The sequence below is a fragment of the Schistocerca cancellata genome, chromosome 2 (assembly GCF_023864275.1).
Source record: "Schistocerca cancellata isolate TAMUIC-IGC-003103 chromosome 2, iqSchCanc2.1, whole genome shotgun sequence".
NCBI lineage: Eukaryota > Metazoa > Arthropoda > Insecta > Orthoptera > Acrididae > Schistocerca > Schistocerca cancellata.
In genome coordinates this window covers 667,901,840-667,929,253 of record NC_064627.1, presented here as the reverse complement: position 1 = coordinate 667,929,253, position 27,414 = coordinate 667,901,840, and the positions used below count along the sequence as shown (strand labels likewise).

General features: G+C 42.6%; 2 protein-coding genes across 3 annotated transcripts in view; both read right to left on the bottom strand.

The window, feature by feature from the left end:
• LOC126162380 (lysosomal acid glucosylceramidase-like) overlaps window positions 1-27,414 on the bottom strand; it is a 518,384-nt gene that overhangs the window by 227,146 nt on the left and 263,824 nt on the right. The window lies entirely within an intron of this gene.
• LOC126162382 (lysosomal acid glucosylceramidase-like) overlaps window positions 1-27,414 on the bottom strand; it is a 126,603-nt gene that overhangs the window by 36,098 nt on the left and 63,091 nt on the right. The window contains exons 4-5 of the mRNA XM_049918852.1: window positions 21,289-21,451; window positions 11,195-11,355 (exon numbers count right to left, since the gene is read on the bottom strand). Of these exons, the coding sequence (XP_049774809.1) occupies window positions 11,195-11,355; window positions 21,289-21,451 (324 nt within the window). The remainder of the gene's footprint in view (window positions 1-11,194; window positions 11,356-21,288; window positions 21,452-27,414) is intronic.

Sequence of the window (27,414 nt, the reverse complement as noted above, 5' to 3'; positions counted from 1 at the left end):
GTTCAAGGTACACATGCTGTGTGAGTTCCACAAAATTAGAAGGTATTGGAATCACAAGAAAAAGTTCGGTAAAACGTTAAAAATTGTATTTGAAAGAATGGGCATTGGTTAATATAAAAAAGAAGACTGTGTTGACAGTGATGTATTGTAGTTGCCTCAAGGATACTATTTAAGATTTTACAGTATATTTATGATGTGTGCTTTTTCTATTTAAGAGAGTAGTTTTTGAAATTTATAAGCTAATGTACAGAACTTATGTGACATTGAGAGTGTGTGTCTAATAGTGTCAAAACACAAAACACTAAAGGTGCATTATTGGCTTATACTAGAAATTTGGAAATAGACAGTTTTTATTGAAATGTCCTTATCGATTGGTTAAAACCATAAGATTCTATCTGATAGATGTAATATTCAATGGCTGGCACATTGCCTGTTCATTCTTGCACTGTGATGTGTAAGTCAGTTTCGCAGTGAAAGACTGATTATATAGATCTGATCACTTCAGATACTTAAGATTCAATTAATGTCCAGAAAGTGTAGTTGGAAGGCTAGTCAACTTTATTATATATCTCCTTTCCGCCATTCTCAAGTATTTCAGAAATTGTCTAATATGATTATTAAATTGTTTTATATCTACAATTATCCCACCAACTTGCTGATATCCATTATAAAGAATTAATTATGCTTCTGTAAAGATTGGAGCTCATGTAATTCAAACTGCAGATTTTACTTCTTCAGAATGAAGTTTGAATGTCTTTAAAAAAATTTTCTTGATGTTTAACTTAATGCTTTCTGATAATTTAGTCAGTAACACAATCTTCTGTTGTCTTTCCTTAACGTCAGCGTAATTGAAATGATCAAACCGTTTTGTTTAAATAACTTCATGTATGTATAACTTAGTATGTATTTGGAATGTGTAACATTGTTTTTTTAAATAAATGTTTTTATAAAAAAAAAGTTGGTAGAGCACTTGCCCGCGAAAGGCAAAGTTCCCGAGTTCGAGTCTAGGTCCGGCACACAGTTTTAATCTGCCAGGAAGTTTCATATCAGCGCACAGTCCGCTGCAGAGTGAAAATCTCATTCAGGACTGTTTATTGATTATACGTAAATCGTATGCTAAATCATTTTTTTATTCTGTAATTCACAGTACTGCACAGGCTTACACTATCCTCAGCAATTGAGTATTACTGTTTAGACTATTGAACAGGTGTCGTTTACCCGTATGTTCGAGTAATTAAGACGAGTTCACATTTTCATACACCCAACCGTTGAAGATACGCATACGAAGTGGATATCTGCAATCAAGAGGGACAATTTCGTTCCTAGCATTGTACGGTAAGTAAATTTATTTTTAAGTAGTTATCGATGGTCTCGTGTATGGCACTGGAAGTTCGATTTGTGGTAAAAGTCAAAGCAGTGAGAGAGATGCATATTTTTCTTATCAAAGGACCGTCATTGTTTGGAAATGCATGCAGCGTACTACAAAATTTTGTCTATAATAACAGTTCCCATAAACAAACTGTAACTCGTAAAAACAGATGTAGCCTGTAAACATTCTAATTCCCTGCCGCACCTCTCCATGTCAATGCCAGTCATCTTGACTGTACGCCGGGAAAGCTTTAAACATCACATCTTGACTGTGTTGCGGTCAATGCATTTTTGATAGAACCCTATGACACTCGCCAGTAGGACTATGGCAATACATGGTGTGGACGAGTAGCAACATTTTGTTTAACAACTGCTGAAAAATGCAGAATGACTAGGTGCAGAAATAGGAAAGAACAGGTAATGATAAAAAACTGAAAACTGTTTCGGAAGGATATATTTCAAACAGAGAAACTGAAAAAAATGGGCATAATTTTAGTTGCTTGATTTTTTTGTCCCCTACAAGAAGTTCGTTCGTGTCACAAGGTCATAATCTTGCTTCAGTGGTTTGAGGAGCACGATGGTGAACCCACGTTGATGTCTTGGTCACCACAGTCGCCTGATCTGAACCTGACTGAAGATTACTGGGACAGTATTGGGCGTCAGCCCTACATCCACAAACCAACCGTCACCGGCAGTTTACGGGAACTGTGTGACCTTTATGTAGAAATATGGTGCCAGCTGCCTCCAAAAATCTAGCAGCTATTTTCGAATCCATGCCACTCAAATCGCTGCTGTGTTGCGTTCTAAAGGTGGAACAACTCACTATTCAGGTAGTGATCGTAACGTTGTGGGTCATGAGTGTGAGTTGAATTGCAGTGCAAATAGTCCACATCAAAACTATTATGTAAAAATGAACGGCATTACATTTAATATTTTGCATATTTTTACTAAACTACTGATCTCTGTTTTGTCATTTATCTACGGTACATTTAATTATGCAACTAAATCTCATGTATTGCCATAGTGTTGCAGTTGGTTGACATTGGTTGTTTAGTTTTCGGAATATTATTTAAAAGCAGAGGTTGTAAATTTTGTATATTTGTTTACTCCGTCAACGTTACATAAATGTTGTGGTGGCGAAATGAAATAAGTGCACATCAAACTTCAGTACAATCGTCTTGATCTTCTTCCTCATCTTTTTCCATTCCTGTATTGGGTCGGCATTGTTATACGGGTTTTGACAGTTTCAGTGGCAGCTGGTATCCTTCCCGACGCCACTGCTTCCACTGTGTCCGAATGTTTGCGTTGTGTGTATCTGAGGCGGGAAATGGGTACTAGCGTGGTGTTCACGTAATTGGATGTGGAACACCGCCTAAAAACCACACATCAGCCGTTGTCGTTAATCCGCGAGGCAGATTCGATCCGGGGCTTTCCAGCGGCCCAGAAGTCCGTTAATGCGCTCAGCTATCCACTCGGGTGAAAGCTCTGTATAATGACGCTGTCTGTTTTACGTCTGATGCAGTATATTTGAAAAATAAATGCTTGCGGCTAGTCTTAATAGGAAATAATTTTATTCTCAGGAACTTACTTCATATCAGATGAAGCATCGTGGCGAACTTTCGTGCTTATTTATCATTCGCCAAAGCAGTGTTAGTTCACCAACTTCGCCTCAGTGTGAGTTACCACTGACTGCGTATCCTAAAGTGCATGACGCCATGCCTGAGCCGAAAGCCCTCGGTGTTGGCTCACCCCTGCTGGTCAGTGTCCAGCTGACCACAGCCGTCCCACTTCTCCTGCCTGCTCTGATAATGATTGTCCCTTTGTGTGTCTGGGGTATGATATTACTGCTTGTCAGATTATCATGTGAGTACAAAGCTACATAAACTACTAGGTCTATGTAACAAAACCAAATTGCATTTTAAAAATAGCGCAAGCGACACCTTACAAAAGTTATATACAGTCACAGCTGAAATACAATCCAAAAGGAAGCAGGAAGACAGATGGCCAAAGGAAAGATCGGTGGACCAAAATACCCTAGAGAGTAACAAACGAAAAACGGTTTATTTCCCGATGATTATGACGCTGATGGTGGTGGAAGTTACTAGAATTCGGTTTTTACTGCATTTAAAATCACTGTTTAAATAAAAACTGAACTTTGCACATGAAAAATGTCCGCCGTTCGGCTCCGAACGACTCACGTATTTGAGATATATGTAAAGCTGCGTGCTCACTAGCAACTAACAACTGACGACAAACTGAACTCGTCCCACCACAGGGCGTTCCTCTATACGCCGCCATGTCTCTACATGCAAAATACTAAGAGTGCATTATCTCAGATGTTGAAAATACGCCGCGCGGGATTAGCCGAGCGGTCTGGGGCGCTGCAGTCACAGACTGTGCGGCTGGTCCCGGCGGAGATTCGAGTCCTCCCTCGGGCATGGGTGTGTGTGTTTGTCCTTAGGATAATTTAGGTTGTGTGTAAGCTTAGGGACTGATGACCTGAGCAGTTAAGTCCCATAAGATTTCACACACATTTGAACTTTTTTTTTGTTGAAAATACCGCTACAGTTGCAAAGTTCTTTTATTATCACACGACCGGTTTCGGGCTCTTATACGCCTTCAGTGTTGTACTGAAATAGCAAGAGACGGGAGATAAATTTTACATGCAGCAATACACATAAAAACAAAAAAAATTCATAAAAATTTTAAAATTATTCCAAAACGGCCGGTCGGGCTCGGTGCTGCGAAACCTATGACACCAGACAGTACCACGGGCGACTGCCTGGGTGGATAGATACGCAAAGAATACCAGGACGATTACACTTTGTGCTGTGACCCCCGAGCGCCGTGGTGGACGTGTGAGCTGCCTACGAGGGCGGAGCATGCATAATAAAAGAACTTTACAACTCCAGCGGTATTTTCAATATCTGATATAATGCTCAGTTGCGGATGTTCCTCCAACAGGTTGGTTTGTAGGGCATTAGTTGTTATTAGGTGATATTTTTGCTAACTGTAATACATAATCGATATAACATTAACAATAACGAAAATTTGTAATAGACATTATGCCATATGTGACCTAGCTTCGTACTCTCGACAACTCAAAAACACAAAGTATTCTGTGAGGAAGAAAGTGCTGGGTCGTCTGTTTTATCTGTCTCCTGTTCTGTGTTCACTGAAAGCCAAAAGAAAGATAGTAGAGCCTACGTTCCACTGGAAATCTCTGCTAGGCAACTTCAGGAGCATTGCATTCATTTATCTACCTACAGGGCGCAATTCTTTTTCAACGTGGATCAAACGTCGCGATGTCATTGTTCTCTCAAATGGACACAAATTAGGTCCAAGAGATGCCGAACATTGGTATAGAGTAAAGAGGAGCACTTTTTCATGCGGAAGAAGAAACGTTACGGTTCAACTTCACATAAACAACGTATTGTTAGACACATACTGCAAGCTCTAATTGGACGAGGATGATAGCATGAACTCGTTCGTAGACTTGTAAGCGTCCAAATCAATTATAAATTCGTGTGGTTGGCGACTTCCTAAGTTTGCTGGTAGAGTGATGCGCACAAAGCAACTTGGCCTCAATCTGTGCAGTTGGCGCGGTAGGGGAGTGGCCGACGCTAGAGATGGGGGCTCAGTTGTAAACAACCACCGGACAGTAGGGGATCTGCAGTTCTAAAGCTTATGCTCAAACACATATCTCGCATGACCTGTATGCTGTCCGCGACCCTAAGTGAGCAGACAGCAGACGGCTTGTGTTCGATTCCCGACTGGGTTGGAGATTTTCTCCGCTCAGGGACTGGGTCTTTGTGTCGTCTTCATTATCATCATTTCATCCTCATCGAAGAGCCAGTCGTCGAAGTGGCGTCACCTCAAAAGACTTGCACCAGGCAATCAGATCCACCCGCTGGGAGGCTCTCGCCCCATGACATTTCATTTCACCTGTAAGCTAAAGGTAGTGAGTCAGCAAACGATCTTACTAATAGGTTATGCCATTATGACCAATAATTAGACAAATATAGACGTTCAAAGACAGTAGATCGTCGCTAACTTACGGGAAAAGAAATAGTCGCGTAAAGCAAAACAAATCCAACCAAAGGCCGATGGAAGGAAATTTCATAAAACAAAAAAACTAGTCAAAATGTAGCATAGCGGACACTGTCACTGACAGCTTTACTGAAAATGAATAATGAAGAGCTTGTCTGACATGGAACCGAGACTGTCAGCCCCTGTGAACCAGTTTGTCTATACTACCTAAAGATAAGATATTCTTTTCCTTGTTCTGTATTTTTACGAAGTAGTGAAGCCTTGGGAAGTACTTGTAACTATGAATTACTCTCTTCATTGAGCGAGTGGAATAGCTAGTTGTTCGTACAGCCTTCTCAAGCACAGTTTCAAAGACTTTTTACTTCCTCATTTTCCTCTTCAGAAAAAATTTTCGTTGCATTGCATATAAGCACATAAACCTGGTTGCAAAGAACTACCCTGAACCTATGGTGTTTGCAGTCTGTGGTCCCACGCTGTGTAGTACAACACTCAAAGTGTGCAGGTCTGCAGCCGACAGTCATTTGAGGTGGCCGCCCCTTCAGAGCAAAGATAAAGAAAGGCACTGACTGCTGTTCCTTGTGTGCTTGTGTAGTTAAAGTTTTATTATTCTGTTACTTTTATCATCACTAGTTTCATATAATTCTAGTACGGGCGCTAAAGGCCTTGTTGTCGTGCACCCACACCACCACATCCTCATCACCATCGTCGTCATCATCATCATAATTGCTTACCCCATGAAACACTGCCGAGAATCTAGATTACAGCTCACATGAGTGCGCAGTCCGATATGGTCATGTCGCGCTCCATAGTGGATGAAATACCGGACAATTGTTTCTTTTCCATTAGAATTTCGCCGCCTCCTTTCGAGTCGAGTGACAATGCAAGTGTACGTTAGCGATATTACCTACGGAAGTTATTGTAGGACAGCAATTCCTTACGGAAACGGATAACATACAATTCGGCATGAAGAATGCTTAATAATCACAGGTTTTGCATGAATAATAATAGTATGTCCTGTACACAGACAATGAACAACGAGAGCTATCCAAGGTATTAAGAAACGGAAAGAAACTGGAGGCGGTACTGCTTCAACAAAATTACCAAAACTTGTGAGTAAAGTATCACAAAAAGGAACTTGCGAAATCCTTTACAGGGTCTATGAGGAGGAAATTTATTGTAAGAAAGTTGTATATTAGTATAAGCATTCCTCTCTCTAGAAATGGAGACAGACCAGGCATTAAAAAGCTCAGAGCTATCATCCTCGACTCTAAGATGTACAAGCTGTACGCTCACCAAAAGCACGGAGAAAGGATAAATCAGTATAAATTACTGCTTGGTCTAGGACCTGTGGATCCTGAGAAAGTTTTTGACTCATTTTCAGTAAAATGCCTACATTCACATAATGCATGTAAAAAGTGAGTTTATTTTCATGTGATTCATCGTTTCGGAATAAAATCTAATTTTAGTCAACTTATGAAATACATTTCTTTGCTCTACTCTTCTGTAATTTCTCATATCTACGCGATCTACCCATCTCATCTTCGGAATTATTCTAGAGCACCATATTTCATAAGTTTCTAGTCCCTCTTTGTCTGAACTGCTAATCGTTCACGTCTTACCTCCATACAATGCTAGACTCGAGATAAGTACCTTCAGAAAAGTTTTCCTAACACTTAAATTTATATTCGATATTAAACAAATTTCTCTTCTTCATATACACTCTTCTTGCGATTGCCAGTCTACATTTTATACCGTCTCTATTTTGGCCGTCACCATTTATTTTACAACCCGAATTGCAAAACTCATCAACAACTTTTAGTGTCTCATTTCCTAATCTAATTCCCTCAGCACCGCCTGATTTAATTCGACTACATTCCATTATTTTTGTTTCTCTTTAATCGATATTCATCTTCTATACTCCTTTCAAGACACGGTGTGTTCTGTTGAACTGGTCTTCCAAGTCCTTTGCTACTCTTTCAGAAGTACAGTGTCATCAACAAACATCAAAGTTTTTATTTCTTCTCCTTAAACTTTAATTTATGTTTCAAATTTTTCTTCTTGTTTGCTTTATGGCTTGGTCAATGTAGAGATTGAATAACATTGAGGATAGACGACAATCCTGTATAATTCCCATCTCAACCACTGCTTAGACTCTTATAAATGCCGTCTGATTTCTGTACAAGTTGTATGTAACGTTTCGCTGCCTGTATTTTACACATATTTGTCGAATTATTGGTCGTACTGACAACTGATTAATGCTCATGCTAACTGTAACTTGCAAGGTATGCGAGGCACAGGCGTCGAATGGCAACTGCACCTCCGCTACAGCTTGGTTTTCGTTTGTAACGGAGCCCCATCACTAACACTGACCTATCCTTGGATGCACCTTCTGTGTTACTCTGCTTGCACTCCACCCCAGCTCACTGCACACCGCAAGCCATGAACACTACCATGGACGCAGGAATAGCACCATTGGATCTTTGAACATCTGACCGATGGGTACACGTGGGTACACACCACTGTCAGGGTACGGGTACATGACGTGATGCATCACACTTTGAAATATGGCACCAAGCAGGTGGCTTTTAGAGGTGTGCTCATGCTGGCGATGAAGTGAGGGCCCCTTCAGATGTTCGGCATCGTCTCTCGCCAGCGAACCAAATCAGACCCTACTGTCCAGTCTTGGGCATCCGTTAGCTTGTCTGCAGCTCTCCTCAGGTCACTCATACCTTCGGGAAACCAATACATCAAAACAGTTCTCCACAACTGTGTTACGATTGTTGAGGAACATATATTTGAGTCCGTCACGAAGGCGGTAGTGTGCGTTACATATTACCAGGTTGGCATCTGTAATTTAATTGTCCATCTGTGTCTACTGGATCGCCACCACATACCATCATACTCGGCCTCCACGTCGGACATCGGTGGTAGTCGCTACTCCCCATTTCTCAATGTAGTTATTTGCAACTGTATCGGTAGACCACCTACGGCAAATTCTGGCCGTAGAGACAGGTGAACTGTTGATTAACTTCAGTGTTCCAGACATACTACCGCTTCTTCTCGAAATCCTGTGTCATCACATCCTCGTTGGCGCTGTGCCCTTCCGCCTTCCAGCGTACGGCTGGCCTCCACGGGCTTCTTACACCTCATCGGTCTGTTAGCAATACGGCGGAAGTACGCGCATTACACGGGATTTTAAGTTTTATTTCATTGGTTTTATACAGTTGGTGTCTACCGGATCTTATAATACACTCCTGGAAATGGAAAAAGAACACATTGACACCGGTGTGTCAGACCCACCATACTTGCTCCGGACACTGCGAGAGTGCTGTACAAGCAATGATCACACGCACGGCACAGCGGACACACCAGGAACCGCGGTGTTGGCCGTCGAATGGCGCTAGCTGCGCAGCATTTGTGCACCGCCGCCGTCAGTGTCAGCCAGTTTGCCGTGGCATACGGAGCTCCATCGCAGTCTTTAACACTGGTAGCATGCCGCGACAGCGTGGACGTGAACCGTATGTGCAGTTGACGGACTTTGAGCGAGGGCGTATAGTGGGCATGCGGGAGGCCGGGTGGACGTACCGCCGAATTGCTCAACACGTGGGGCGTGAGGTCTCCACAGTACATCGATGTTGTCGCCAGTGGTCGGCGGAAGGTGCACGTGCCCGTCGACCTGGGACCGGACCGCAGCGACGCACGGATGCACGCCAAGACCGTAGGATCCTACGCAGTGCCGTAGGGGACCGCACCGCCACTTCCCAGCAAATTAGGGACACTGTTGCTCCTGGGGTATCGGCGAGGACCATTCGCAACCGTCTCCATGAAGCTGGGCTACGGTCCCGCACACCGTTAGGCCGTCTTCCGCTCACGCCCCAACATCGTGCAGCCCTCCTCCAGTGGTGTCGCGACAGGCGTGAATGGAGGGACGAATGGAGACGTGTCGTCTTCAGCGATGAGAGTCGCTTCTGCCTTGGTGCCAATGATGGTCGTATGCGTGTTTGGCGCCGTGCAGGTGAGCGCCACAATCAGGACTGCATACGACCGAGGCACACAGGGCCAACACACGGCATCATGGTGTGGGGAGTGATCTCCTACACTGGCCGTACACCACTGGTGATCGTCGAGGGGACACTGAATAGTGCACGGTACATCCAAACCGTCATCGAACCCATCGGTCTACCATTCCTAGACCGGCAAGGGAACTTGCTGTTCCAACAGGACAATGCACGTCCGCATGTATCCCGTGCCACCCAACGTGCTCTAGAAGGTGTAAGTCAACTACCCTGGCCAGCAAGATCTCCGGATCTGTCCCCCATTGAGCATGTTTGGGACTGGATGAAGCGTCGTCTCACGCGGTCTGCACGTCCAGCACGAACGCTGGTCCAACTGAGGCGCCAGGTGGAAATGGCATGGCAAGCCGTTCCACAGGACTACATCCAGCATCTCTACGATCGTCTCCATGGGAGAATAGCAGCCTGCATTGCTGCGAAAGGTGGATATACACTGTACTAGTGCCGACATTGTGCATGCTCTGTTGCCTGTGTCTATGTGCCTGTGGTTCTGTCAGTGTGATCATGTGATGTATCTGACCCCAGGAATGTGTCAATAAAGTTTCCCCTTCCTGGGACAATGAATTCACGGTGTTCTTATTTCAATTTCCAGGAGTGTAGTTATTTGCAACTGTATCGGTAGACCACCTACGGCAAATTCTGTCCGTAGAGACAGGTGAACTGTTGGTAAACTTCAGTGTTCCAGACATACTACCCCTTCTTCTCGAAATCCTGTGTCATCTGTCATCACATCCTCGTTGGCACTGTGCCCTTCCGCCTTCCACCGTACTGCTGGCCTCCACGGGCTTCTTACACCTCATCGGCCTGTTAGCAATACGGCGGAAGTACGCGCATTACACGGGATTTTAAGTTTTATTTCACTGGTTTTATACAGTTGGTGTCTACCGGATCTTGTAATATATCCTACTTCGTGTCATCCAGCCTGGCTCATTTGGAAGTCATGCTTTGTATACCTTTTGGATGCACTCAATTTTGCCGGCCGCGGTGCCTGAGCGGTTCTAGGCGCTTCAGTCCGGAACCGCGCTACTACTACGGTCGCAGGTTCGAATCCTGCCTCGGGCATGGATTTGTGTGATGTCCTTAGGTTAATTAGGTTTAAGTAGTTCTAAGTTCTAGGGGACTGATGACCTCAGATGTTAAGTCCCATAGTGCTCAGAGTCATTTGAACCATTTTTGCACTCAATTTTCTTACGACAACCCACAATTGTGGTTTGACTTTTAACGAGGATAACTTCCCAAGAGGTGGGACTCTATAATTTTCCATCTGCATTAGGGAAATATAGCCACTGTAAACCTGAAGCTTGCTCTATACTGACATGAAACCGGTAGTTGCGAATGAAGAACCTTCAAACAGCTATGCGGCTTTTGGAAATACCTCACAATTCTTGACTTTTCCACTGTTGTAATTTTTATGATACTTTGAATGGTTATTGAGTGTTGTTATTGTTATTAACCGGCCATACATTTACCATAACAACAATGAGTGACACGCGTAGAGGTTGCGAATAAATCTTCTTAAACTCAAATGTTAACAGCACACGTGATGTTCTATACGTCATAAGCTGCCTACATCGTACAGGTAAAAGTCAGGAGGTGAAAACATCCGTATGACTCGACAGTTTAAGCAGAGTACATCCACATTTTGATTGCTACGAAGTTACAGCGACGCAACGTGCACTCCACTGTATCCTGGTAAATCTTACTTGGCGAAGTAGTCTGCCCAGGTCTGGTAGTATTTGGACTGTAGCCAGCTGACGCCGTTCGTCCCGTTGTAGACTTTCATCCATCTGGGTGCCGACCAGGGCAACGCGTGTACCTTCAGCCCGTTGCCCGCTAGCCTCTGAGCCGCCAGTATCAGTGGAATCTGCAATCAGAGATAACTGCTGTAGTACTGTGTCTGACAGTTTGTTTCAGCCACAATGCAAACTGTAAGTGGCGTACCTGTCATGTTTAACACGCTGGGTATTCCAACACTGACAACGCAGAACACCTGCTCATTTGTAAGCTTCGCGGTTCAGAATACGACAACGGCAACAACAGCATACACTCAATGAGAACAACATAGAAAACAAACTTACATACTTTATGGAGACAGATATTGGTTAAATACCTTGCTACACTCTCCAACACGTTTCTTCAGTACCCTTTAGCATTTCTTACAAGCTAGTGCTAAGCATTTGTTTTCCGTTATTACCATTATTACTAGTGCTAAGTTGGCCAGAGATATTTACCTGCTTCTATTGTACGTGATTTGCGTCTCATCCACAAAATGAGGATTAAATTCGAGAGTAGACTTCATCTTATGCATTTCTGGAAGCGCTGTGAGCACAGAAACTGGCTGGTAGGCACACTGTTAAGTACTTGTGGCAGTAAGAACTGTGAACGACAGTAGTGAATTGGTTTCTTGTTGTCTGCTATGGGGTTAATTGATTCTCTCACAGTCCTTAGTCGATTTTTAAATAAGAATAAAGTAAACTTGTCTGTGATGTCTTAATCAGAAAACAAATTAATTTTTGCCATATACAGTTGATTTTCCTGAGACGCGTAGAGTGTGCGGGTGACTCAGGATCGAATCATGGCGCCAGTAAAAATTATACTCACTGCTTCGGCCAACATCATTATCGTAAATTTATTTTAGGTTGAGTGTAGATACATCCAATCGATAATACTGTTTTCCAGTCACAGTTGGTTAAGTTTATCAAATAAATTTTACTGTTCATAACTCATACAAGTATTCATAGCTTGTGATAAGCTACTACATAATTATATGCACTAAAATCAGCTCAAACCGCAATTACAGTAATTAGCAAGCAAACTCCATGAAAATAAATGAAGTACCTAGAAAAGAAAGACAGCGTTCACAGCTAAATTTTATCGAAGCCAAACTCCGCATTAACTCAAATAAATAAAAGTCTAATGGACACAAAACGCAATGACCCTACGTGCATATCAGTAACGAGTTAAATCCCCACTGGCTAAATGAATTAAAAATCAGGCTCTGTGCAACTACCTCAAAGCGCAAATCAACTTCTCATGCTAACATACAAGTTCTACTGAACAACCAGCAGAAATAAAACAGAATCCTGACCACAGTAAAAAAGGTCAAGGGGCCACTGAACCCACACGAAATATTTCAGAGTTTAACGAACGACAAGGCGAAAATTTCACCTAGAGAAAAGTGTGTGGCTGGATCACCACTTAGACAAGCACAGGTTCTTCAACTCAAATCTGAACAGTATGACAGTATGAACGAGCAAGATGGCTGCCACACTTTTAATCCAAACTACACGCAGACACAAACACACACAATATATGATCTCAGTACTATCAGTTATTACAATACAAACAAATATAGCATAACTTCCCAATAAGAATTTTCCTGTTATTTCCACTGCTGCAGTAATAACTGACATAGCTGTCTTACTTTATTAATTATGGGCAAAACTATGAAAATTAATAAACAATTAAAAAGAACAATTGTAAATATAAATCTTACAAACTAAATATAATATATGATGTGTAATCAAGTCTGCCAATACATAGTGCCTTGCCAATCGTTTACGTGTCCTGTATTAAATTATCTGGCGAGTTAAATCTAAAGTTCAATAAAACGTATCTTCAAGGCTAATTATTTAAGCTACTGCACAGTTGATGTGTACCGAAGACCGCTACAGCTTGATAAGTCGATCTCTTTGTTGCCACAAAAATTTTAGAATTTATTAATTATTTATTAAATACATATTCTCGGCACTGTAAGTTCCCTCATATATTAATTATAAAGCATGCCTACATACCCCCCCAAGAACCATGGACCTTGCCGTTGGTGGGGAGGCTTGCGTGCCTCAGCGATACAGATAGCCGTACCGTAGGTGCAACTGCAACGGAGGGGTATCTGTTGAGAGGCCAGACAAACGTGTGGTTCCTGAAGAGGGGCAGCAGCCTTTTCAGTAGTTGCAGGGGCAACAGTCTGGATGATTGACTGATCTGGCTTTGTAACACTAACCAAAACGGCCTGGGTGTGCTGGGTACTGCGAATGGCTGAAAGCAAGGGGAAACTACGGCCGTAATTTTTCCCGAGGGCATGCAGCTTTACTGTATGATTAAATGATGATAGCGCCCTCTTGGGTAAAATATTCCGGAGGTAAAATAGTCCCCCATTCGGATCTCCGGGCGGGGACTACTCATGAGGATGTCGTTATCAGCAGAAAGAAAACTGGCGTTCTACGGATCGGAGCGTGGGATGTCAGATCCCTTAATCGGGCAGGTAGGTTAGAAAATTTAAAAAGGGAAATGGATAGGTTAAAGTTAGATATAGTAGGAATTAGTGAAGTTCGGTGGCAGGAGGAACAAGACTTCTGGTCAGGTGAATACAGGGTTATAAATACAAAATCAAATAGGGGTAATGCAGGAGTCGGTTTAGTAATGAATAAAAAAATAGGAGTGCGGGTAAGCTACTACAAACAGCATAGCGAACGCATTATTGTGGCCAAGATAGACACGAAGCCCATGCCTGCTACAGTAGTACATGTTTATATGCCAATTAGCTCTGCAGATGACGAAGAAATTGAAGAAATGTATGATGAAATAAAAGAAATTATTCAGATAGTGAAGGGAGACGAAAATTTAGTAGTCATGGGTGACTGGAATTCAGTAGTAGGAAAAGGGAGAGAAGGAAACGTAGTAGGTGAATATGGATTCAGGCTAAGAAATGAAAGAGGAAGCCGCCTGATAGAATTTTGCACAGAGCACAACTTAATCATACCTAACACTTGGTTCAAGAATCATAAAAGAAGGTTGTATACATGGAAAAAGCCTGGAGGTACTGACAGGTTTCAGATAGATTACATAATGGTAAGACAGAGATTTAGGAACCAGGTTTTAAATTGTAAGACATTTCCAGGGGCAGATGTGGACTCTGATCACAATCTATTGGTTATGAATTGTAGATTAAAACTGAAGAAACTGCAAAAAGGTGGGAATTTAAGGAGATGGGACTGCAAAAAGGTGGGAATTTAAGGAGATGGGACCTGGACAGACTGAAAGAACCAGAGGTTGTACAGAGTTTCAGGGAGAGCATAAGGGAACAATTGACAGGAATGGGGGAAAGAAATACAATAGAAGAAGAATGGGTAGCTTTGAGAGATGAAGTAGTGAAGGCAGCAGAGGACCTAGTAGGTAAAAAGACGAGGGCTACTAGAAATCCTTGAGTAACAGAAGAAATACTGAATTTAATTGATGAAAGGAGAAAATATAAAAATGCAGCAAAAGAAGCAGGCAAAAAGGAATACAAACGTCTCAAAAACGAGATCGACAGGAAGTGCAAAATGGCTAAGCAGGGATGGCTAGAGGACAAATGTAAGGATGTAGAGGGTTATCTCACTAGGGGTAAGATAGATACTGCCTACAGGAAAATTAAAGAGATCTTTGGAGAACAGAGAACCACTTGTATGAATATCAAGAGTTCAGATGGAAACCCAGTTCTAAACAAAGAAGGGAAAGCAGAAAGGTGGAGGGAGTATATAGAGGGCCTATACAAGGACAATGTACTTGAGGACAATATTATGGAAATGGAAGAGGATGTAGATGAAGATGAAATGGGAGATACGATACTGCGTGAAGAGTTTGACAGAGCACTGAAAGACCTGAGTCGAAACAAGGCCCCGGGAGTAGACAACATTCCATTAGAACTACTGACGGCCTTGGGAGAGCCAGTCCTGACAAAACTCTACCATCTGGTGAGCAAGATGTATGAGACAGGCGAAATATCCTCAGACTTCAAGAAGAATATAATAATTCCGATCCCAAAGAAAGCAGGTGCTGAGATATGTGAAAATTACCGAACAATCAGTTTAATAAGTCACGGATGCAAAATACTAACGCGTATTCTCTACAGACGAATGGAAAAACTGGTAGAAGCCACTTCGGGGAAGATGAGTTTGAATTCCGTAGAAATATTGGAACACGTGAGGCAATACTGACCCTACGACTTATCTTCCAAGCTAGATTAAGGAAAGGCAAACCTACGTTTCTAGCATTTGTAGACTTAGATAAAGCTTTTGACAATGTTCACTGGAATACTCTCTTTCAAATTCTGAAAGTGGCAGGGGTAAAATACAGGGAGCGAAAGGCTATTTACAATTTGTACAGAAACCAGATGACAGTTATAAGAGTTGAGGGGCATGAAAGGGAAGCAGTGGTTGAGAAGGGAGTGAGACAGGTTTGTAGCCTATCCCCGATGTTATTCAATCTGTATATTGAGCAAGCAGTGAAGAAAACAAAAGAAAAATTTGGAGTAGGTATTAAAATCCAGGGAGAAGAAATAAAAACTTTGAGGTTCGCCGATGACATTGTAATTCTGTCAGAGACAGCAAAGGACTTGGAAGAGCAGTTGAACGGAATGGACAGTATCTTGAAACTAGGGTATAAGATGAACATAAATAAAAGCAAAACAAGGATAATGGAATGTAGTCTAATTAAGTCGGGTGATGCTGAGGAATTAGATTAGGAAATGAGACACTTAAAGTAGTAAAGGAGTTTTGCTATTTGGGGAGCAAAATAACTGATGATGGTCGAAGTAGAGAGGATATAAAATGTAGACTGGCAATGGCTAGGAAAGCGTTTCTGAAGAAGAGAAATTTGTTAACACCGAGTATTGATTTAAGTATCAGGAAGTCGTTTCTGAAAGTATTTGTATGGAGCGTAGCCATGTATAGAAGTGAAACATGGACGATAACTAGTTTGGACAAGAAGAGAATAGAAGCTTTCGAAATGTGGTGCTACAGACGAATGCTGAAGATTAGATGGGTAGATCATATAACTAATGAGGAGGTATTGAATAAGATTGGAGAGAAGAGGAGCTTGTGGCACAATTTAACTAGAAGAAGGGATCGGTTGGTAGGACATGTTCTGAGGCATCAAGGAATCACCAATATAGTATTCGAGGGCAGCATGGAGGGTAAAAATCGTAGAGGGAGACCAAGAGATGAATATGCTAAACAGATTCAGACGGATGTAGGTTTCAGTAGGTACTGGGAGATGAAGAAGCTTGCACAGGATAGAGTAGCATGGAGAGCTGCATCAAACCAGTCTCGGGACTGAAGACCACAACAACAACACCTACATATAGGCAGAAGCGTTTTTACTTCCTCTTTAGCATGATACGATCTCTTTGTTACCACAAAATTTTAAAAGTTATTAATTATTTATTAAATTTCAGTTAGATACATATTCTCAGCTGAAAGTTCCCTCACATATTAATTACAGAGCAAATCCATATATCAGCAGAATCGTTTTTACTTCCTCTTTAATACGATATATCGTGCTTCTCTCTACCTACAGTGGTCTGTTCTGCAGGTCTGCAGATGCAAATAATATAAATCTAATCTTTGTGTGCTGACGTCGGAACTGACGTCACGTCCGCCGCGTTTGGAAGTTGACGTAAGTACACGGCCACGCCGCCTTTGGGGACCGCTGATACCCCCACACCTTCCCATCAGAGGCGCGCTCGCCTCACTTTCACAACACAGTGCGTGAAAACCAAAACCCGCTCCAGATAAACATCCGTCACTCGTACCCAGATATGATACGCCGTGTCACATACTTAGTGTTGTTGTTGTAGTCTTCAGTCTGACGACTTGTTTGATGCACCTCACCCCGCTAGTCTGTACTGTCCAAGCCCCTTCATATCTGCATAACTACTGACACAAACATCCATTTGAACTCGTTTAGTGTATCTGAGGCTACAGTTTCTATCCCTACACTTCGCTCCATTATCAAACTGACTATTCCTTGATATCCTGGATATTCCCTATCAAATGGTCCCTTCATTTAATTGAAGTGTGCTACAAATTTCTTTCTTCTTCAGTTCGATACAGTACTTCTTCGTCAGTTATTCGAGCCATCCATCTAATCTCCCGCATTTTTCTGTAATGCTGTATTTCAAAATTTTCTTCTCTTTCTGTTTGAAGTGTTCATCGTCCAAATTTCACTTCTGCGCAAGGTTACACCGCAGCCTTCAATGAAGACTTCCTAACACTTAAATTTACATTCTGTGTTAACAAACTTCTCTTTTTCAGCAATTCTTTCCTTGCTATTGTCAAGCTGCATTTTATATCTTCCCTACTTCAACCATCATCAGTTATTTTGCTGCTAAAACAGCAAAACTTATTAGTTTTACTATTTCATTTTCTAATCTCACTCTCTTAGCAACGCCTGATTTAATTGGACTATACTCCATTATCCTTGTCTTGCTTATCTTAATGCCCAGTTTACACCCTCTTTTCGAGATACTATCCATTCCGTTCAGCTGCTCTTCCAAATCATTTGCCTTCCCTGACAGAATTACAGGGTCATTCTTATTTATTTTCCTTGAACATCAACTTCCTTTCCAAACTTCACCTTGCTTTACTTTACTGATTGCTCTATGTACAATTTGAATAACATCAGAAGTAGACCTCAACCCTTTCTCATTTCTTTCTCTACTGCTGCTTTATTTTCATGTCCTCTGGCTCATAAAACTGTACACTGGTTTCTGTACGAGTTGTAGATAAGATTTCGCTCCCTATATTTTACGCTTGCGAACTTAAGTATTTGGAAGACGGTAATCTAGTCTGTAGTGTTGAAAGCTTTATCTAAATCCACAGATGCTGTAATCGTAGCTTCCTCTTCCTTTAGCCTGTCTTCTAAGATAATTCATAGGCAAACTGCCTATTGGCTTCTGTCTCGGGATCTTGGGCCGACGTTCATCTAATGATTTTACTGACGTTTCGCCAGCATGAGTGGCTGGCATTGTCAAAGCTTCACCCTCCATTGCCGGTGGTGAACTCAGAGTGTGTGACAGCAGCGTGACGCCTCTGTAATTTCCACATTTTCGTCGATTGCCCTTTCTTAACAGAAGGATGATGACTCCTTCACTCCAATCTTCTGGGATTTTGTTTTCTTTCCAAACACTGATAACACTCTATACAGCCAATTTAAGCCTAATATTCCAGCTGCCTTTATCATGTCTGAGCTGAGATCATCAAAGCCTGTCGACTTTTCATTCCACATGCTCCGAAATACTGTTCCAACCTCACGCCATGTTAATGGATGTCCTTTGGTTGGACCTCATTAATTACTCTACAGTCATTGATGGTTGTGTTGTCCGCCTTCCATGTAGCAGCATGTTGAAGTACTTTTCTCATTTCATCCTGATGGTTTCCTCTGTTCATATTACGTTACTGTCTTCTGTTTCTAGCGCAAGGACATTTGCATATTCATTTCGTTTATTCTGTAGTGCTTTGTATAGTATTTTCCTACTTCCATGACAATCTTCCTCTATCCTTGTAGTAAAGTTTTACCAGCACTTTTCCTTTTACTCCTAGATCAGACTTTCTACGGTTCGTTTCCTTCTCCGGTATTCCTTTGCTAGGTATTAAATTGCTAATTCATTTCGTCTATCATCTATTTTCTGTTTTTCATGGGTCTCGGAATTCCGTCTCTTTGGACCGCTTAAAGATTCTCTACGGGGAACACACTTCGAAGATGAGGAGAGTATCAGTCCTGTATTGAAAACATGGCTACGCCTCCAGGGCAGGAGCTTTTACCAGCAGGGAATACATGCTTTTCTTCAACGTTGGCGTACGGCCTTAGAACGTGATGCAGACTACGCAGAAAAATAGGACATGTACAAGACATGTTGATGTATAATGCCACCATATTCTGACTCTTAACAATAAATATGTTCTGAGAAAAAAAAAATGTGGGACGTTCCTTATTGAACGACCGTCGTAAATTAAGAATTGTTGTATTCTTCCATATAATTTATGTGATGTCCCCGTTTCTTCCCCTTCCTGGTTCTAAAAACCAATCTTGTTATCACTAATTCTGTAACTATTCCTGCCACTGTCAAAACTTACTCTCTGGCTAACTTTACTAACGCTGTTAGGATCACCGGATCAGTTATCCCGCGTTTATTCTCCATTTAGGTGTTATTACGTGTTCATACGACACATTATCCGCATTGTTCCGAGAACAGAACTAAGCGTCTCCTAACTGGGTCGGTACAATTGGCCCTTAGTAGTGTAGCCATCTGGCAAAACGTTTCTGTCAAAATTTCATTTTCTTCGATACACGGAGAAGATATTATGTAATCTTTCTTACCTGTTATTCCTGTTAGTCGTTTATTTCCAATCTGGTGGTGTGAATCTATGTATTTCGCTAATAATTACAGTAAGTCTTTATCATTCGCACACCCAATCAACCACATAAATAACAGCAATTGGCAATGACGCTTTCGAGTTTATTCGGTTCAGCTCTTATAGCCCCGTCCTCTTCTGTCTGCGGTAAAGTTTTTTATTTCTAGATGCTACAGAGATTCCCCTGGCAGAGGCATCATGTGCGCTATGCACTCATTCAAAAGTCAACTTATGATTCGTTCAGAAATCATAAATTAAGATACTGCTGATACATGGTGAAATAACGCTCTGGTGGGCGGTTTTAGGGGTTTAAATCACATCGGGGTATGACCATGTGGTGCATTTGTCGTCGCACGGTGGCGCTGGCAGCAGTCCACATATGCAGAGGTGTGATGGTGCATGTCAGAGTACGGTGCAACGAGTAAGTGTGCAGACGTTTTCAGACGTGCTGATGGTGATTTTGTGTTGAAAATAGCTCAACGATTCCAGCACTCAAGAAACGCGCTACATGCGGGACGTCCACAGTGTACAACACCACAAGAAGACCGATGTATCACCATCAGAGCCCGCAGACGGCCAGAGAGTACTGCAGGTAGCTTTTCTCGGGACTTCGAACTGGAACATTGTCTCCAGACACACAGTGTACAGAGGACTGAACAGAGATGGTTTATTCGGCCAGAGACCTGCAAGGTGCATTCTACTGATCCCTGATCAGAGGAGAGCCCGTAAAACCTGGTGTCAAGAACACAGTACATGGTCGTTGGAACAGTGGTCCCAGGTTATGTTCACGGACGAGTCCAGGTATAGTCTGAACAGTGATTCTCGCCGGGTTTTCATCTGGCGTGAACCAGGAACCAGATAACAACCCCTTAACGTCCTTGAAAGGGATCTGTATGGATGTCGTGGTTTGATGGTGTGGGTGCACCCCTACATGTCTTTTAAAGAGGAGCTGTAACAGGTCAGGTGTATCGAGACATCATTTTTCACCAGTATGTCCGCCTTTTCAGGGGTGCAGTGGGTCCCACTTTCCTCGTGATGGATGTTAATGCACGGCCCCACCGAGCTGCCATCGTGGAGGAGTACCTTGAAACAGAAGATATCAGGCGAATTGAGTGGCCTGCCTGTTCTCCTGTCCTAAACCCCGTCGAGCCCGTCTAGGATGCTATCGGTCGACGTATCGCTGCACGTCTTCAATCCCCTAGGACACTTCAGGAGCTCCGACAGGCGCTGGTGTAAGAATGGGAGGCTATACCCCAGTAGCTGCTCGACCACCTGATCCAGAGTATGCCAGCCCGTTGTGCGGCCTGTGTTCGTGTGCATGGTGATCATATCCCATATTGATGTCGGGGTACATGCGCAGGAAACAGTGGCGTTTTGTAGCACATGTGTTTCGGGACGTTTTTCTCAACTTATCACTAATACCGTTTACTTACAGATCTGTGCGTGTGTATTCCCTATGTGCCTATGCTATTAGCGCCAGTTTTGTGTAGTGCCATGTTGTGTGGCACCACATTCTGCTATTATCCTTAATTTATGAGCACGAGTGTGTACAAGCTATGATGATCGTGGAACTGAAGTCTTGATTCTTAAGTGTAAAGCAGTTACATAATCATATAAATTACCTTGTATTCGATGTCTTCCGGCTGGAGACTAAAGTTCTTTAGGGACGGGTCAGGAGTCTTGCTGTCGTCGTACGTGTAGTTGCGCACCGAGAAGTCGGTGCCACCCATGGGCACGCGCACCAGCGAGTACCGCGAGCTGCCATCGCTGTTTCCGAAGTAACTCCTGCAACACAGCGCCGTCTGTCAACACACCTGGCAGAAAGCAGTGCTACCCACCTAGGACCAATGACCCCGATGTCTGGTCCCTTCCCCCAAATCAACCAATCCTAAACCAGCAATGTACTGCATCGCATGACTGACAGGGAAGCGGAGCATAAATCGCAAACAGTGGTAAAACTGTTCAGCCACCAGCCCACTTCCATGAACTCACTGCAGTAACAACCAGTAAATACTAACTCTAAATCTTTTGGTTCAACAGTCTATCTATAACTTTGACCTTCCGTCACACCCTCCCTTCATCAATGCCTAAGGCATCTTTGATGTCAGTGCTGGAGTGGCATATGGTCAGCACACTCACCTTCTGATACTTGTCGTCATCTTTTCAAACAACGGACACCACCTCTCTTGCAAATGGCTGTTCGTCTTCCCTAATGCAGCCGAGCCCATGACACTTCAGTCCTCTCTCTGAGACAAATTCTTGGTAGTTTCTGTGATTGAACTCAAAGTCTCCCCGGAGAGTTGTGTTACACTCGCTAAGAAACAGGACTCGGAGCAGGCCTCGTTTCACTGCTTCATTGGTGGCCAAAATTGTAAAAAATTATATTTACTGACTCATTTTTGGTGTAATCCGTCTTCAGAAAGTCTGTTAAAATGGATTTGTGATGAGAGTACAATCACAAAGTATATGTGATATTAAGAGTAAACAAACTTCAGTTTACATACTACATAAAAAGCTTCAACACATAGCTTGATATTACTGTTACCAATATGTGCTACCAGGTGCTATGGCTGTAGTAGCGTTGAAAACCTGCGTTAATAGTCGATAGACAAATTAATAATAAAAATTTAAAAATGAAATTGAAAAAAGAACATTCAAATTTTTTATGAACTGATCGGTCTAAAAGTAAGAGTTATAGCAGATTAGCGAAACATTTGAAGTGCCTTTAAATGACGCTCGAAATTATGTACAGCACCTGAGAAGCTCTTACGTCAGTGATAAAGGAGGCTACTGAGTGACATCTACAATTCTAAGTTAAACAGTGAACTTTTAACTCTCTATTGGCATCTCACTTGGTTCAAATAGCTCTGAGCACTATGGGACTTAACTTCTGAGGTCATCAGTCCCCTAAAACTTATAGCTACTTAAACCTAACTAACCTAAGGACATCACACACATCCATGCCCGAGGCAGGATTCGAACCTGCGACCGTAGCGGTCGAGCTGCTCCAGACTGTAGCGCCTAGAAACGCTCGGCCACTCCGGCCGGCCATCTCACTTGCTGTAGATGATTTCACGGCTCATTCAAAGGCCTGTCAAATGTTTCTCCGATTGCTTTTATTTCTCACTTTTAGACCCGTATTAAAGTGGAGCGGCACAACAGAGTAGAGTGAAGCTGCGCATTGGGCAGCTGCCGCAGCGCTGTTTCGCGCCCAGGTACGGTGCGGCCGGGGTCCGACGTGGCGGCCAGCGGGCTCGCTTCATTGTATGGACGGCAAACTCGCAAACCGGCCGATCGGAACTGTTTCTCAAACGATTTTCATGCTACTGCTCGGTAAGGAAATTTGATTCTCGCGGATCTCATACATTTACTTGTCAGCTTCTATCATTTCGTTAATGGTCATAGTTATTGTGATAAAAAAAAATGGAAATGAGCGTATGGCATCGGTAGCCGGAAGGCCCCTGTTCTGGGAAGTTGGGCCGCCAAGTGCAAGTCTTATTTCATTCGACGTTACATTGGGCGACTTGCGCGCCGGTGATGGGGATGAAATGAAGATCAGGACAACGCAACACCCAGTCCCCGAGCGGAGTAGATCTCCATACAGTTTTTGTATCACAGAGGCAGCTAACCCTCTGACCGAACACGCTGAGCTACCGTGCTGGCTGCTCAGCTAACCAGGCAGACAGTTAGTGTGATATTTACTGTAAGAATTTCGAGAAGTTTGCACTAGTGGTGACTATCAGTTTGTATTTGGTGCATGTTAGGTTATATGTTTCTGCATTCGAAATGTAGCTAACATACTGAATTTTTCTTTAAACTTAGAAGGAATCGCTATCTATCACCAATCTCGAGAAAATTGATCGTAAGTAAAGCACATCGTCGAGAACTCACACGCCAGTGAAAAAACGATAATGAAATATTCATTCCTCGTATCTCATAAACGGTTTGATATATCGAAACAAGATTTTGGCAAATCCAAAGAGCAGAATATTTTGCAATATGACTAATAGCAGTAACTTCCATATCTAACCCATATTCAAACAACTAAGATCTTTCCAATGAAATAATGTCATAGCTGATGAAACGAGAATTATTACAGGGTCCTAGGAACCAGAAGTAGTTTTCGAGGCATGGCTCTCAGATTCACTGTAGGATTTACAAATGCTAAAAGTATTGTGGAGTCAACCATCAGTGTGTTGTGGGTTTCCTTCCAGTCACTCCACGTACCAATGCCTCTTTCTACATACTGTAAATGATTTATACAACATACAGAACTTTCCAATATACAGAACTTTCCAACGGTACTCAGCGATGTTAACAGAAAACTTACTGGTCTAAAATGCCCATAAATTTCTGGTGAATGTTTTATAGCTATAAAAATTTTCATTCAATCATACCACAAGCACTCGCAGATCCTCAGGAGAAAATCATTATAATCGATGCTGTGGGATTTTATTCTTCTAGTGTATTTCGCTTGTTGCAAGAGGGTGAACTTAATATACTGCCTGATTCTCCAATACGAAATACATCAGTTGTTTTGCCTTTTGTATTCGCTGGAGATTATGCATATCCATTTCAGAGGCATTTTATCAAATATTACAGTCAAGGTGTTTTAGATCCATGGAATTAGTATTTCAACAAGCTCTTTTCCGGACCACAGTGATTAATAGAATGTGCTTTTGGAACATTAAATGCTAAATGGAGCGTATTTTGGAAGCCAATAGAAACTTCACCACAATTTGCTGACGATATTTTGAAATGTACATATTCTCTACAACGGTGTCATTGACCAACAAGGATCCCTTAGTGTTGACGAGCAACATTCAATATGCATTGAGCTTCCTATTCAAGCCAGTTATCAGACAGGACGAAACTTCAACAGACCTTCAAATGAAGCTGTTCAAATGAGACAGTTCTGTAAACTTCTTCTCAGGTAATAAAACAGGATTTTCGTCTGTTTCTCATGTGAGCTACTTCAACTATATTGTCGCCTCTCGTTTTAAGATAATGGAAGGAATGAGAGTTTAATGAAATGTATTCTGTACTTCCAGTCTGTAATTCTGCTATCACCTCATCTCATAACTTATCCAAAACAAATCAGTTGTGATGATAGCTGGTCCCACAAAGGACGGCAAGTAAAAATAGCTGCTATCACAGCTTCTGCTGATATTATTTTCTCAGCAGTACAAAAAAAGCAACACAAGCGCCAGGAACAGTGCTCACTCTGCTACCCACGACAACGGCCGAATGCTGCCGGCTTTGCCCGAACGTACCCGGACTCACAACGAACGCTTTGGTCACCGCTCCGAGAAACAGTCGTGCCTGATTCGCTCAGTGCCGCTCTGTGCCGCGCCACACCGCTTGCAGCGCTACTACACTGAAGCGCCGAAGAAACCGGTAGACCCTCCGAATATCGTGTAGAGCCCACGCGAGCACGCAGGAGTGCCAAACGCGACGCGGCATGGACTCTACTAATGTCTGAAACAGTGCTGGAGGGGATTGATATCATGAATCCTGAAGGTCTCTCCATACATCCGTAAGAGTACGAGGGGATGGAGATCTCTGAACAGCACGTTCGAAGGCATCCTAGGTATGCTCAATAATGCTCATGTCTGGGGAGTTTGGTGGCTAGCGGAAGTGTTAAATTCAAAAGAGTGTTCGTGGAACCACTCTGTAGCAGTTCTGGACGTGTGGGGTGTCGCATTGTCCTGCTGGAATTGCCCAAGTCCCTCGGAATGCACAATGGATACGATGGAGGTGATCAGACAGGATGCTTACGTATGTATCACCTAGATGTAACAGGGGTCCCACATCACTCCAACTGCACACGCCCCACACCATTACAGGGCCTCCACCTGCTTCAACGGTCCCCTGCTGACATGCAGGATCCATGGATTCACGAGGACGTCTCCATACACGTACACGTCTACTCGCTCGATACAATTTGAAATGAGACTCGTCCGACCAGACAACATGTTTCCAGTCAGCAATAGTCCAATGTCGGTGTTGACGGGTCCAGGCGAGGAGTAAAGGGTAAAGCTTTGTGTCGTGGAGTCATCAAGGGTACAAGAGTGGACCTTCGGCTCCGAAAGCCCATATCGATTATGTATCGTTGAATGGTTCTCACGCTGACACTTTATGATGGCCCAGCTTGAAATCCGCAGAAATTTGTGGAAGGCTTGCACTTCTGTCACTCTTCAGTCGTAGTTGGTCCCGTTCTTGCAGGATCTTTTTCCGGCGGTAGCCATGTCGGAGATTTGATGTTTTACCGGATTCCTGATATTCACGGTACACTCGTGAAATGGTCGTACAGGAAAATCTCCACTTCATCGCTACCTCGGAGATGCTGAGTCCCATCGCTCGTGCGCCGACTATAACACCACGTTCACCTCACTTAAATCTTGATAACCTGCCATTGTAGCAGCAGTAACCGATCTAACAATTGAGCCAGACACTTATTGTCTCGCCGGCCGCGGTGGCCGAGTGGTTCTAGGCGCTTCAGTCCGGAAATGCGCGACTGCTACGGTCGTAGGTTCGAATCCTGCATCGGGCATGGGTGTGTGTGATGTCTTTAGGTTAGTTAGGTTTAAGCAGTTCTAAGTTCTAGGGGACTATGACCTCAGCTGTTAAGTCCCATAGTGCTCAGAGCCATTTGAACCACTTATTGTGTCATATAGGCGTTGCCGAGCGCAGCGCCGTATTCTGCCTGTTTACATATCTCTGTGTTTGTTGCCTAAACCAGTTTCTTTGGCGCTTCAGTGTAATCACATACACTGCGCAGCACTGTTTCGTTTCGCCAGCGCTGCTCTTGCTGTGCCGTGCCGCTTTACTAAAACTGCAGCCTTAGGTAAATCATTTCACAAAAGATTTGACAGCTTCTCTTAAGTATTCTCCTTTGTTTTTATGTTTTGTTCAGAAAGCATGAAATATAATGTAATTAAATGTGGGCCGGTATTGTGTTACTCGTATGAGTATACAGATAAAGACAAAGCATATTAGTCTCAATTTATGCTTTGATTTGATGTTTTTGACACTTCATTCATATAAACAGCAGCAGCTGTTCGTGAAACATTTCAGTTTTCTCTGACATCAGTAATTAATTTTTTCTTTTTTACCCTGATTACTTTCAAACAATAAAGTATTCTTTTGCAAAACTAGACCTCACGCCCCTCAGTTTGATAACTCATTTGTCCAGTTCCCTTTATTCATTTGTCTATTAAAATTCGGCCAAAAATTGCTGTTTAATTTACCAATTAAGATTTTCGTAATTACATTAATTAAAAGTAATTGAATCTTTCTTTGCAAAACTAGACCTAACGATGGTCAATTTGATACCCCATTTGCCTATTTCCCACTTCTTATGGCTATGCAAATTCGGACAAAAATTTCTAAGGACGTTTCACTCAAACGTCTGTCCAAAAATAGTATTCCGAAAATTAAAGAAAATAGTAGGAATAAATATTTAAGGCATGTTAAAAACAACAGTCAAAAGTGTAAAAACAAAAGTTCGTCAAAGAATCAAGCGATTCACTTAACGGCTGATGGGAAGGGGATGGAGGAAGAATAGGGACAGTCGCAAACCAATCTTAACCCACACAGGCTTGAATCAGCAACACACAACACTGGCAAAACATTGCAGAAGAAAGAATGGCTTAAGGTTCTTAAGAAGTGCACATGGCAGAGGGAAGAAGGGAGACAAAATGTATGGAGATATATATCTTTATTGACCAATGGTGCTACTGCATTGA